The sequence below is a fragment of the Halichoerus grypus genome, chromosome 1, assembly GCF_964656455.1.
Source record: "Halichoerus grypus chromosome 1, mHalGry1.hap1.1, whole genome shotgun sequence".
Taxonomy (NCBI): Eukaryota; Metazoa; Chordata; class Mammalia; order Carnivora; family Phocidae; genus Halichoerus; species Halichoerus grypus.
The window spans coordinates 125,144,094-125,158,555 of record NC_135712.1 but is presented as its reverse complement, the minus strand read 5'-3'; the positions used below and the strand labels follow the sequence as shown (position 1 = coordinate 125,158,555).

Sequence of the window (14,462 nt, the reverse complement as noted above, 5' to 3'; positions counted from 1 at the left end):
CAGGTACTGGGGTGACCAGAGGGCCAGGCAAGAGGGAGTGAGCTGAGTCAATACTTAGGTCTGCCCTCTGGACTTGGATGCCTGGGTACCAGGACATGGTAGCCAGGCTCACCCAGTTCCCATCCCACAAGCTCTGGTTCCCTAAGAAGCCCTCTCAAAAGCTGCACCAGAAGTGCCATGAGCCATCAAGGACTCTAGAGTTAATCTTGCCCAAGCCCCTCACTGAGCTGAGGAGATGTGAGGTCAGAGAAGAGGGGCCAATTGCCCAGAACCACACGGCACCAGGGTCATGGTTAGATAGTATCTCTCCTGGTTCACAGCTAGATCTCCATTTCAAAGGTTTCTCTGAGCCCATAAGGCTTATGAAGTATGCTCAGGACAAGGAAATCCTGCCTCCTGAAGTCCCAGGGGAAGTGCCAAGGAGCAGTAGAAAGTAAACTGCACTAAGGTGCAAAAGCCTGGTCCCAGAAGGCTTACAGATCAGAGTGGCTGCAAAATACCAAGTCAGGGCAAGAAGGCAGCTAGAGAAAGTTTGATCCAGTCCTGACATGTGACATGATCCAGCATGTGATGGGGAAACTGGAGGTCCAGGGCACAGGACGGTTTGTTCAAGGCCACATGAAGAAAGCAACGGCAGAGCAAGAACCAGGGCCCCACTCCGAGGGGCCTCCCTCACTCCTGCTTTGGGGGGCCCCAGCGAGCTGTTTAACCTGGAGCAGGTCCTGGCCCCACCCTGGATGCTCCAAATCCTTGTCTACAAAACAAGGGCATCTCTAAGGTGTCTCCTTCCTGGAAAATCTTCACCCCATCTGTATTAGTTATTGGTTGGGTAACACCACAACCTTAGTGGCTTAAAACAACACACACTGATTATCTCACAGTTTCTGTGGACAAGAGTCTGGGCATGGCTTATGTGGGTCCTCTGCTCAGGGTCTCACAAGGCTGCAATCATGGTATCAGCATGGTAGCAACACTTTTTTCTGGGGCTTGGAGTCCAAGCTCTTCCAAGTTCCTGTGATTCTTGACAAAATTCAGTTCCTTGTGGCTGGAGGGCGGAGGCCCCCATTTTGTTGGGGCTGCCAGCCAGAGGCTGCTCTTATCTCCTAGAGGCTCACCCACAGTTCCACACCACATGACCCCTCACAGGCCCTCTCACACGTGGCAGCTTGCTTCTTCAAGGCCAGCAAGAGGGATCTTCTAGAGGAACACCCCTGGAGGGACATCCATCACCTCTGCCATCCCATACTAGGTAGAAGCAAGCCTCAGTTTCTATGTGCACTCGAGGGGAGGGGCTATGCAAGGGCATTGCTCACTCGGGGTCACCTGAGGTCACACATGACACACATTATCTCACATTCACACGTTCCTAAGAGACACCACCTCTACTCTTCACTCAGCCTCTGCTTCCTCTCCCACAGTGGTGACTTGGCTGGTCGCCTGCAACAGAACCTCACGGGCCTCTCTGCCCTAAGAAGGAAGCTACCAGCTGGTGTAGACAGAGGCTTGGGACGGGGGAGGAAGGCTGGAAGCCTGTTGTATCTACTGCACCGTGCATTTGCACACTGCTCTGCACGGTTCTCGCACACCACATCCAGCCCTCCCAAGCCGAGGTGGAGGGACAAGTTGACACCATCCAGATCAGAACCCTGGCTTACAGTAGCCCTTCTGCTGCACGATGGAGGCAGGAGGGAGCTGGGTTCTGGCCCCACATGTGGGATTCTGCCCTCTTCTGATGTAGATGGGAGAGAACCAAGGTGGGTGGTCAGCCGGGCACTTTTTCAGGCCTGCTTTTCAGACTCTGATCTGGGCAGCAGCCTGTGGCACTTTGGCTGGATGTGGGGGAGGAAGGGGGGACTTAATGAATTACGATCAGAGAACTTCTGGATCCTGGTGCTATAGGTGGGATCTGTTAATATTCTAAAAATTTGGCCAATTTGGCGAGGGGGACTTTTTTTCTCCCTAAAAAGAAACCCTTCTCAGAGGTGCTCTCTACGCAGAGAAGAGCAGAAATAAACACAGATCTCCTGGTCCCAAGACTTGACCCTGCTCACAGCTGCCCAGTCTGGGAACTGCAGGGTCCCAGTGGGGCAGAGCCAACCCACCTCAGAGAGGGAGGGACAAAGCTGAGCGTGCTCATCAAAGCCCAGCACTTGTCCTCCAGGACAAGGTGAGAACCCTTCTCTCCACCCATGCTCCGCCTCGCTGGAGGTCATCAGCCCTCCGCAGCAGCAGTCCCCGCTCCTCACCTCGTCCTCGACCCAAACACAGAGCAGGTCCCCTCACTCCTGTGCCTGGTACACATCGGGGCCTCTGTGGGAACCTGCAGCCTTTCATTCTGTTGGGACAGAACCTGGGATGGAGGGCACCACCACCTAGAGCTGCAAACCACCCTGGTTCTCCCAAGGCCTCAGTGCTGCTCCAGGAGCCCTGTGACTGGCACACCTAGGTCTGTCTGTTTCTGGGAGGAGGGCCTCCCTCCTCCACCTCTATGCTTCTATGGCTCTCCCTTCTCCATTCTTTCCTCCTAGCCCTCTCCCTTCATTGGATGGGGAAACAAACAAGAAACACTTGTTCGAAATGCTTCGCTTTACTCTCTTCAGTCTGCACAGTGTTTACTCCCTGCTCATCAACAGGGTCAGAACAGAACATTTTCTCCATGTCTCTCTGAATTAGCACACCATCCTCAGAGGAACCTGTCTCTCATGTGAAGGGCACAGTCAGCAACCCAGTCCTGAACCTGGGATGGGTCTCCTGGTCCTGCCTCTGCCCCAGGGCTTAGGGCAATGAGGAGGGAACAGAGGGGGTTCAAATGGTCACAGCTGCATTGAGCTGCCTGTGGCCAGCTTCTGGGCCCATTTATCTCCAGGCCAGCAACTCCAGGCAAAGGAGACACCTCTGCTGAGGACCAAGCAAGGAACAGGTCTCCTTACCCATCCTGACCTCATAGACAATAAATCTGGCACGGCTCCCAGGGGCCATGGGCAGTGACTGAAATGTGTTTGATTGCTGATAATTAGGATATTCTTCACTCCCCAGCCACGCTAACAAAGGAATAGCCAGGTGGTGCTTAGTAACTTCCATGGGCACTGCCTGGGTAGCAGACAGGAGGGACAGGGGGCAGAGGTCACCAGGGCTTTGCAGGGTGAGGTTTCAGTCCTTGAGAATAGACCATGAGCTGCCTCATGGGCAGGGGACTGCACCAATTGAGCCAAGCAGGCCACCCGCTCTGGGCTAGTCCCCTGCCTCTACTCTGGCTCCCTGACTCTTACCCTTTACTTTTTGTGCAGCCAGGCAGCTTGAGATTGGGTTTTTGTCTCCAAGTCAGGGAGTGGGGCTCTCCCTTATACAATGCTGCCCTCCCTCAAGTTCTCAGGGACCCCTAAGCTTGTTGGGGAGCTAGAATTCAGCAAAGAAGAGCAAGGGAATCCATGGGAGAAAGCAAAGACAGTGGGTCAAGCATCCATTGGAAGAGGAGCTCAGCAAGGGAGGGAGTGATAAGAGGCTGGCTAAAGGGCCAGGGGAGCTCACAAACCCAATGACCAGAGGGCAGAAGGAGCTCACATACCCAACAACCAGGGGGCTGGGGGTGCAGACATCTAATAACCAACTTCACTCCAAGTGGTACATCCTGTCCTGAGCAGGTGGCAGAGGGGAAGAGTCTGGAAGGGATGTCAGCAGCCCTGGAGCACCCCTTTGGCAGGACAGAAGCAATCAGGGGACCCAGGGCATTGTGGAGGCAGGAAGGACAGAGGAGCTCAAGGTGGCTGGTTTTGGTGCATCCAAGTACAGTGTAGCCTTGTAGAGAAGCACAGAGCCCCTCCCTTACAACCCTTCATTATCCTGAATGATTCTCACCCTATAAAAAACCAGGAAAATTTATGTGTCTAGAGGCCTAAATCTGAGAGCTGGAAGGAAGCTCAGGCTCACAAACCCTCCTCTATATTCTATCCTCTGTTCCCTGCTTGGCCTGGTACAGGCTGCCTGCATCTCTTGCTTCCAATCAGGCCATACTTCACCTTTGTCTTCTACTCCATGCGCATGTCCCTCCGTGGTCAAAACCCCCCAGTTGTCCCCACTGCCTGCAGGGAAGATCCAAACCCTGTGTGTGGAAGCCCTTCTCTGGGGCCTGACCCTGCTCCCTTCCCCAGGCTCAATGCTTTTTCCAACCATGCTCACCACCTCGCCCCCCCACACCTATGCTAGAGTCCAGCCACCCTGAACTATGCCCAACTCGCCCAGAAGTTCCAAGCCCCTCCCAGCCCCCTAGCCGTGGCATAGTCAGGCCCTCTGCTCAAGATGCCTCCCTTGTGTGCCTCTGAATTCCTGCTCACTGTGCAAAACCTCCTCTGGGAAGCCTTCCCTGACACCAACCCCCCCCCCCAACCCCCTGCCCCCGGCAGACCACGCCCAGAACCTTGTTTGTGTGCTTAATAGTCATGTTACCACTGGCTGAGATTTATTACCTGCTTACCTCACCAACTACTGTCATAATCACAACATGGCAAAGCCTCTGCCCCTGTTGTCTACCCAGGCTGCGCTCCTTGTCCCTGGGCAAGTTACAGAGCCATGAAGATGAGGTGCCCTTCCTGTGAGCAGCTGTGGGGGCCCAGCGGAGCAAGCCTGGGTGAATCTGTCCCACTTCCTGCCGGGATGGGCAGTGGAAAAATGCCAACTAGGGAGTTTGAGGCCTGGGAGCTCTTCCCAGCTCAGCAGTAACCGGTCTGAGTCCTGCAATCTGTGCAGAAGCCTTCCCCTCTCAGAGAAGCACTTTCTTCATCTATAAAATGGGTACGCAGCTCCACGCATCAGATCACTTTTGCTCTGCAGCTCACTACACAAAAATGACATAGCAGTGATTCTCAAAACCTCCACCCCTACTTCTTTCTCCCTCGTTCATCTACAAAAGGGGGGACTGCTGTCACTGTTCCATTAACAAAATTACCTATCACTTGAGCATTTACCATGCGCCATGATTTGATGTATTTGATCTTCATGCAACCCTCAAAAAGTTAAAGATTACCCTGCTGTCTGGTGAGGAAAATGAGCTCGGGGTAGTCCTATTACCTCCCAGCACCACCCAGAGAGTGAGGAGCAGGGCTGGGGCGGAAGTGCAGGGCTCAGGAGCACCGAGTAAGTGATGGGGCTGGAGCAGGAGCTGGGGCTAGTCTGGTGGGGATACTACGTACCCAACCTGGCACTAGCCCTTTCCCAGCCCTCCCTGCTTACCACCCACCCACCTGGCTGCCGAAAGAAGCGTCCTGGAGTAGAAGTACCTGGGAGCTGTCTCCTGTTCAGCTGTCCCCCATCAAAGGTCCTCGCTGTACAGTTAGGAATAAGCACATGCCAGCAGGAAGGGCAGGACAGCTCCATCCCCGTTGCCTGGCAACCTGAGTCAAACACACCATCAGAAGAGATGAGCCACAGCACCCCGGGGGCACACCAAGGAGGAAGGCCAAGAATGCCTCCCAGGAGAAGAGGTAGCAGGCTGGAGGGCACCCTGCACTGGGGCCTGGCCAGGGAAGTTCTGGGGGAGACAGTTAGCGGAGGCCCTGATTACATGCCGTCCTCTGCAGTGCCTCTGACCTCTCTAGCCAGCAGTGCTATCTCCAGGCTGGGGGTGTTATGGGCTTGGCATCATACCCCGACCTGGCGCTGAAGTACAGGACCAGAGTCAGCGCTCCACTGGCCTGAGTGGTCACCCAGTCCAGTAGCCTCTGAGGATATATCGAGAAAGCCAGAGAACGGCTGGGGCTTATCCAGCCACAGAGGCTGCTGGTGGCTGACCCCGAAGAGAATCAGGGTCTCCAGGGCCCTGATATCTCCAGGCCTGAAGGGAGGATGAGGCCAGGAGAAGGGTTACCCCAGAGCAGGTGGGAAGCAGCCGCTTCGTTTGCTCAGTTCTTCCCAGTGTAGGAATTCTCCGCTAGAACCAGGAGGGCATCTACCTCCATGGCAGGGCAGGGCTGACTTGGGAAGGCTTTAGTTGCCCCCACACTCTCTACAACCAACTCCCTTCAAACCACCCCAAATAAGCAGTTCATTCTGTGTAAGAATGGAGTGTCTGATATGCAGTCCAACTCCAGTAGACTCCCCCATGGAGACCCTGCTTGCTTCTTGGAGCAATCCCCCTGCCCTCCTCCCTGCTCAGGGCCCCGGTGCCCCTCACCAGCCTAGGGGAATCAAAGGCCTCTTCCCATCCACCCCCATGCTGTGATCCACTGGCTCATCCTCAGCAAACAGCTTGGCACATAATTCCCCAGGAGACATTTACAGCAGACTTCGAGTCTATAAGGCCTCAGTGTTCTTCTGTCCTCTCTTCCCCACAACAAGGTCTGAACCTGCCTTTGAGGCATGAGGTCCAACAGATCAGTATGTGTTTCTCATAGTGACCTGGGTTCAAATTCAGTGCTGCCACACTAGCAGTTGAGTCCGTGGCCATGACCAGCTCTCCCTGAGCCTCTATCTCCTCCTGACCTGCAAAACAGGGAGAATTTCACATCTATCACAAGATGCTAGGGAGAAAGTACCCTGTGTGCAGTCTAGGGCATAGCGGGTATTCCTAAATGCCACCTGAAGTTACCTGGAGGAAGAACACAGAAACCTGGGAGGGTCAGCTCCATTTCCCAGGAAAGGCAGACTTGTTCTGGACCCCTCCCCGTCCATCATCCTCTCCAAGCCCTTAGAATGAAGAATCCTTCCTAGGTGTAGGACACTCCCCAGCTGAGGACCCTCCACCAGCTCCCCACTTCCCTCAGAACAAAGTCCCAGCTCATGGCCAGCCTCTGAGACTTGCCCTCACTTCACCTCCAGCCACAGGGGAAACTGGGTGAGCCGGTTAACCCAATACTGGAAGCCCCTTTCTCTGGGGAAATCCCACCAAGGCATCATGGCCCTTCACCAACTGTCCATCCAGGCCCTGGAAGAAAGCTGTGGTCTCTAGCATAGAATGCACACAACTCAAGTCTTCCTCTCTCCCTGGCTCATGATCCATAGCACCTGCCAGAGCATCAGGCTGCCAGTCTTCCAGTGCATTTCCTGGAAGTAACCTTGGCTTTTAAGTCTCTCTTCTGCCCTTAGGAGCAGGGTATCATCTGTTTTCTCCTGGACCCTGGCCTGTCCCTTGGGTACATCCCCAACTGGGAACAGGTGGTACCTGGCCCAGGACACATGGTTGAGTCACCTGGGCTCCCACTGGTCTTGTTACCAAGAGACCAGGATAAATATGCTTTTTTACTAAAAATAAGTCATTTCATTAAATGACAAATTATTCATAACAGTGAACATTTACTTTTTAAAAAGATTCCACTTAGTTTAGGGCAATCGTTATGGAAGTAAAAAGCCCTAAGATACAGTAAGGAACTTCTCCTAGGAGTCCAGAGGTGTTATGAATCTTTATCCTCTCCTTCCCTGTCCCATGAAGCAGAGACTCTGCCTGGGGCCCCATTTCCAGGTGCCTGTCATTTTTGCTCTAGCCGAAGCTGCCCATCTCAGGGCATGTCTGGTGCTTCTCCCTGGCAACCTCCCTCATCTTCTCTACTCTGTGCTGATAAATGGAAAAGGAGGACAGACAGACAGTTGAGAAAATGCCCAGCACAGTTTTTCTAGCAGTCCACCCTGGATGTCTATGGATTTTGCTGTTCACCTTAATCTTTTCTCACCTTAATCAATGGTTCTGCCCAACAATTTCTCTAAGTGATTTACACTGAGACCAAACAGCCCTGCACATTCAGTGGTTCATTCATTCAGCAACAGTGGAAGACACAGAGGGCGGAGGACAGAGAGACGCTGCAGCCTGGACGGACACAGACAGTACCACTCTCAGGTCTGCCTCGGGCAAGTCTGCAAGGTCAGGATAACACCTATAAGGGTAAATATTCGTGGGCTGACTTTAGGGATTTTATAAGTAACAAAAAGATGATGAGGTTATTCTGTTGTATTTTAATGGGATTCGTTTTAATTTGGGGGCTGCAAATGATAAGGATAATCAGATCATGCACAGGATGGTACTATTACATCTGCAGAACCAGAACATATGCCAACAGTCTCATATTTCTCTTCTGGTTAGTTCTCTCGTCCCTGACCCTCAGCATTGAGGGCACCATGCTTGTCTTATGCCCAGTACAGGTTAATTCTCATCTTGGGGTCTCATCTGACGTTCTCTCATCTCATGCACACCTCTTTAAAGAAACAAAGCCAACATTCTGGGTCCATACCCAACATCCAGGGTTCCCCCCATCATTCCAGCCACTGAGGAAGGGAGGAAAAAAAATTGGGAGGAGAGAAAACAAGACCAAAAAGCTGAGGCATAGAACAACTTGGTGATTTACCCAAGATCTCCAAGTGAGCTCTGGCAACATCTGGTTTGGGCGCGTCCCTTCCTTCCCATCTTTGGTGGCCTTGCTGCTTTCTCCTATTTCTTTAGAGAAGGTGGTGGGGGTGGGGGTGCCCTGAGAAGTTCAGCTTTTGTGAGATGAACTGTGCATTGGGCACGACCAAAGCTAAATGCTCCAACCCTCAGTGAAAGATTCTTAAGTGTTGCTAAGATCTCCAGGCTTGAGAAAGCAGCATGTGTCAGGATGAAGAATCCTGTTTCAAAGCTGCCTTGACTCCCCTTACTTTTAATCTACCAACGACTATCAGTACCTATCACACAGCGAGGATAATCTCATCATTTTTAAATGCAGACATTTAATGAGCACAAATCCCCTGCAGATGGGAAGAGGGGAAAGGAGCTAAGACCTGGTCCTCTTGGGTGCTTAAATTCACCTTTAAGGGGCTTAAAATTCAGTTAGAGATTTGTATCTGAAAAAGCTAATAAACATTTAAAAATCCAGAGTGACTGAGGCAACAGAGAGGTCATGGGGCAGCATGTGATAGTGTTTTAAAAATGCTCAGAAAGAAACCAAAGCTACGTCACGGTGAGTGCCCCAGTGGGCTGCGTACAGCAGAGCGAGCGGGTCTGGGAGGTGGCAGGGAGCAGACTTCTGGGATGGGCCTCAGGTACAAAGGGCTCCCTGTGTGATTACGGGTGGTGTGTGGTGGGACGGCAGCAGTCAGGCTGGGCCAGGCCTTGGGTGGGGCAGGGGGAGCCCTCTGGGCAGTGGCGGGGGTCGGGGGGAAGACCACTCCTTAACCTGGAGGAATGAGGTGACAGTGGGGGAAAGCCCCTTCTCGGCACTAACAAGCCAGACACCCTCGTCCTCCTGCTCACCACCCCACCCCTTTTTTCTCCAGAGCAGGGAGAAAAACAGACAAAGCCCCCTGGAGAGGGTGGGCCCCTTGCAAGACCTACTCCCTGCACTCCGCTCACCGAAGGAGTCACCAGCCGGCTGCCTATAGGAGCATCGCCTCCTCTGAAGCCTTAGAAGTCATCTCTGACACCTGCCCACAAAGGTGGGAGGGACGCCCTGCTCTGCGCTTTCACAGCAGCTGTTCTTCTCGTCGTAGCGCGCATAGACCTTTGCTGTAATTATAGCCACAAATATCTGAACTCCCAGTGGGCCATAAGTCCTATGAGGCAGGGATACACTCAAAGACCTGACTAAATGAATAAATGGATGATGGAAGGGGGATGAGTGAACAAATGACTAAATGGCCAAAGGCAGCTGTGTGCAGAGTCACTGTGTTGCACAACTCTGGGGACACCATTCACATCGTGCTCACTGTGACGGCCCCTCCAGCAGCACAACTGTCAGGGACAGGACAGGGAGGATGCACGTCAGAGGGAGACGCTGTCCTGTCGCTTCAGCCTGGGAAAGCAGACCAAACTTGTGGTGGTCCCTCAATCTCCCTGCTTTGGCTGGAGGAGTCCTGGGGAAGGGAGATCAGAAGGGGCCAGAACACCCAACAGGCCTGTCCACATCCCCAGTCCCCACGACACTCCCGGATGCACGGAGGGAAGCCTAACCCCCCCACAGAACACCGTCAGAACTTCGGAGGAAGACGTGTGTCCCCCAGGCCTCCACTCCTTCCTCAGACACCAGCTGGTGTCTGTGTTCTCTGGATGTCATCAAGTGTCGCCATTGGGACCAGTGTGCCTCCCCACCCCACTGCCATCAGCACGAGAGCATGGCCAGCAAGCCCAGCGACAGCCATCTGAACACCAGCAGGACTGCACAGCCCTCCTACTGCAGAGTCCCCTCATCCTGGGTCCCTCTCCACAGTCCCACCCCCTGCCAGGCTGACACTGCCAGCCAGCCTGTGTTCCGTGGTCTAGGGGACAGCAGTCATTCTGCTGCCAGGAGGGGGGCCTTCTCACGGACTAGGGGTGTTCTCTCTAGAGTGGCTCCTTAAGGCCTTCCACTCAAACCAGGTCCTGCTATCTTTGAAGGCTTGATGCCCTCCTGGGATTATCTGTTTCAGGGTGTCCTCCTTATCACTGGGCTCCAGGTCAGGTACTCCTTTTTGGAATCCAGCTGTCTTCACGCACTGGCCGAGGGCGATGCCAGCACTATACCAGGCACAGGAAACAAGAGAAGGCCACATCCCTGCAGCCCCTGCCCCGGGCTTCTACCCAGGGGAGTCCGCTCATACAGGCAGACCCATGTGGCTCTAGAAGACTCTGTCGAGCTCAGCTGGCCCAAGTGTCCCAGGTGCAGAAGGTGAGGGACCTCTGAGGTCACATAGGGAGGGAGAGCCAGGGTAACGGGGGGGCCAGACCTCAGGGGCTCCCTGCACTGCAGAGGCTGCAGTGACACAAAGGACCAACACACACAAAACTTGTGTGCAGGGGGGGCGCCTGGGTGGCTTATCGGTTAAGCGTCTGCCTCCGGCTCAGTCATGATCCCAGGGTCCTGGGATCGAGCCCCGCATTGGGCTCCCTGCTCAGCGAGGAGCCTGCTTCTCCCTCTCCCTCTGCCTGCCGCTCTGCCTACTTGAGTTCTCTCTCTCTCTCTCATAAATAAATAAAATCTTAAAAAAAACAAAACAAAAACTTGTGTGCAGGCAAGGCAGAAGCAGTGTCTACGAAGGCAGTTCCCCTATCCCCCCAGGCTCAGGGATGCATGTGTCCCAACCTAACTCGGGGGGCCCCAAAAGCCATGTAGAATACAAGGTATACGACCCACTACACACTCAAGTGGAAGGAGGCTTCTCAGGGCCCTAGGGCTCCAAGCCAGAAGGGACCAGAGTGGCCAACAGCCAATCCCACTGATGGCAGAGCCTTTGTCTCTAGTGACTTGTGTTCCGAGGGCCCACAAACCCTACCCCCAACCCAAACAGCCCAGCATTCCCACCGGGTCACCAATGGAGCCACAAGTCTGGCCAGAGAGTGGCAATCTTCACCTCAACTCAGGAAGGCCCCCCAGTTCTTCATTGCCCTGATTCAAGGTCATCTTAATTCCCAATGACATGTTAATGACTGGGAACAGGAGATGTGGGTTCCAGCCCCAGAAGTGCTAGCAACTCACAGTGGGACTCTCCCAAATCCTCCCCATCCCTGGGGCTCAGACTTCTAATCTACACATGCAAGGTGGGGGCTCCATCTCTGAGGCCTTAAGCTCTCATTTCAATGATTTAGGAACAAAGGGGGTTGGTGTGGCTCCTCAGGGGCCTCAGCCCATCAGAGATTCTGAGGGAGTCCAGAGTTTTCACTCCTACTCACAAGAGACATTCTCCTCATCAAAGCCCTGGTGCTTTACTGAAGCATGTTCAGACTTGGAATAAACAAATGTTCCTTGAGAACCTACCAGGGCCAAGGCCCTTTGAGAGGCACTGGGGAAACATGAAGGAGTAAGAGAACCTCGAGCAACCATTTCACAGAGACAGAAACTGAGGCTCAGAGAGGCCTGGAAATCTGCTCAAGGAAACACAGGTAGGAATTCAACTCCCAGGCTGCCTGATCAGACTTCTGGCCCAGGGCTCCAGGCCAGGTAAGATTAGCACTGGGATGTGAAGACTCCTGAAATCCTTCAGGCATGGGAAATAGTGAGTTCTGAAGCTGGACTCTGTTAAGATCAGAAACTCAAGAGTCCAGGACACAGGGCTGGCTGGCTGAGTTGATCTTGTTCTGAAATACCCAGCCTGGCCCCAGGATCCATCCCCATGTTAGGGCCTGACCTTCTGACATCCTTCTCTGAACCATCCATCCCAGGTAATGAGTAGCAACACAGGAGACTGCCATGTGACCTTCACAACCCACCTGTACCCACACCAGGGTAGCACTATTCCCTGAGCCCATCAGGTCCTCCTAAGGTTGCCTGTGTCTTGGTCCCTAGTACAGACAGGTACCAAACCAGGTGAACTGAACTGGTCTGCAGAGCTAGAGCTGGGGATCCTGTCCCCAGTGGCCACCTTCCTCCTGAGGTGAGCGGGGCAAGGCCCAGCCAGTCCCTCTGCAGCCCCAGGTGAGGGGCCTCTGGAGAGATGCTCTGAGAACCACTCCTTCCTACAGGTGTCAGAGGGGTCCACGCTCTTCAATCTGGTCCTTCCACCTTGGGGCCAACCCGGGTTTCAGAGATGCTTTCCCCGGGGAGGCTGCTGGGCGGCAAGGAAGCCGTTTGTCTCCCCCTCCCCCCGCCCCTGGCCGGCTGCCACGGTGACCTCCCCTCCCCCAAGACGGGCTGTGAGCTGGGAGGTGGGGGTGGGAAGACTCCTCTGCCGTCAACGCTCTCAGGAGGGGTGCTGGGAAGCCAGGCAGGGCGTGTCGCCTGGTCCTTTCTCTGCCCAGCTCCAGGCTTCGCCGCCTCTTGGTGCGAGGCACCCCTGTACCATCCCCCAAATCTGCCTCGCACCGGGGAACCCTCGCTGTCCTCGCCCAGACCCTGAGCCCTAGAGACGCTCACACACGCTGGCACAGGGCAGCGTCTAGAACCTTCCGTGCCCAGTCGGACGTAGGCCAGGGGAGGTAGGCGCCCTGTTCCCCTACAGCCTGCGCCCGCTCTTTCCACAGGAGACAGGTGTCGGCCTTCCCTCGCGGCCCTCTGCTCCAGGGCCTGGACGTGCCCGTCATTAAACACGGGTCCGGGTAGGGTCCGCAGGGAGCCCTGGGCCAGACGCCGGCCCCGCCTCGTTCTCCGAAGAGAGGCGCCTGTCCTCCCCCGGCCCCCGCCCGCGCCCGGCCACCTGCGCGGTCGCCCGCAGCCGGTGCCGCATTGCGAGCGAGCCCGCGAGCCCGGCGCCTTCACGCCCCGGCCGGCGCGGCTGAGCGAGCCGCCGCCCTCCGGCCTCCCGCCGCGCGGCGTCCGCCCCGCAGCTCTAGCCCCGCACCCCACCTCCCACCCTCACCCCCACCTCCGGCCCAGCGCCCCCTCCATCCCTCCCCGGGGTCCCTCCCCGGCCCGGCCCCACCCGAGCCGGCCCCGACCCCCACATCCCCGTCCCTCCCCTCCACCCGGGCTTGGAGGGGCCTTTCCGAGCCGGGGCCGGGGCCCCAACTGGGTGGATGATGTGGCGGCGGGGGTCGACTCGGCGCCAAGCCAAGAGAATAAGCGGGGTACTTACCGCTCTGCTCCCCCAGGAACACCAACTTGAATTTTCTCAGTGGGTTCCCAAAATCTCCCCCTGCGGACATGGTGCTGGCAGCCGGGCCGTGCAGGAGGAGGAGGAGAAGCGAAGGAGCAGGGAGGGAGGAGGAGGGCGAGGGGAGGCGGCCGGCGGTGCGGGAGCCGGAGGGGGAAGGGCTGGCTGCGCGCGTCCCTGACTCCCCAGCTGCGTCCCGGCCCCGGCCTGCGGCTGCGTGTCCGGCGGCTGCGGCGGCGGCGGCGGAGGCGGAGGAGTAGAAGGCTGGGGCTGGGCTGCTGCGGGCGGCGCTCGCTGCGGTGCGAGGGGCGCGCTCTGGACGCCCGAGGCGCGGCGCGGACAGCGAGGCGCGGGCGGAGCGGGGCGCAGGGACTGCGCGCGGGGCGGAGGAGCGCTCTCCCGAGCCGCGCGCCGCGGCCCCCTCCCGTCTCCCTCCTCGGCCGGCGCCTGCGCTCTGCGCGCTCCCCAGCCTCTGATGTCATGCGGGGCTCGCGCCGCTGCGGGGCTGGGGGCGTCCGCCTGCCCACCCGGAACCCGCACTCGGCGGGAGAGAACCGCCTGGCCGGGCCTCCGAGACGCCCCCCGGATCGGGCCGTCTCTCGTTGCCCCTCTACGTCTGTCTTCCCTACTCTAACTCTACCCCTCCTTTGAATCCAGAAAAATGACACGAAATTGGCAGGGGACATTTGTTCCTGGTCTTTTAAAACCTAGATTCCCGTCCCTTCCTCCACCTCCCGCGACGCCTGATTGATGCACGTCCGTCTCAGAAGACAGAAAGGAAGGGAGGTTGGGGGAGAGCAAGGGTGTGGTGGACCATGTGGGGGTAGACTGGCTTGATTGTGACCCCGTGTGGCCTCTAGCCCACCCTCCCTTCTCTAGGTCCAGATCCCTCCTCTGGGCGCCTCTTTGGGGTCATAGGTGTTCCCCTCAGACCTGGCCAGCAAGAGAGGAGGACCAGGAAAGGCGCACCAGTCTCAAGCCAACCTCTCCTACAGATAATTTTA

The 14,462-nt window shown here is 56.1% G+C and overlaps 1 protein-coding gene across 1 annotated transcript in view; it reads right to left on the bottom strand.

The window, feature by feature from the left end:
* RAB6B (RAB6B, member RAS oncogene family) overlaps positions 1-13,896 on the bottom strand; it is a 61,886-nt gene extending 47,990 nt beyond the window's left edge. The window contains exon 1 of the mRNA XM_036077089.2: positions 13,441-13,896. Coding sequence (XP_035932982.1) covers positions 13,441-13,510 — 70 coding nt within the window. The 5' untranslated portion in view covers positions 13,511-13,896. The remainder of the gene's footprint in view (positions 1-13,440) is intronic.
* Positions 13,897-14,462: the final 566 nt, after the last annotated feature.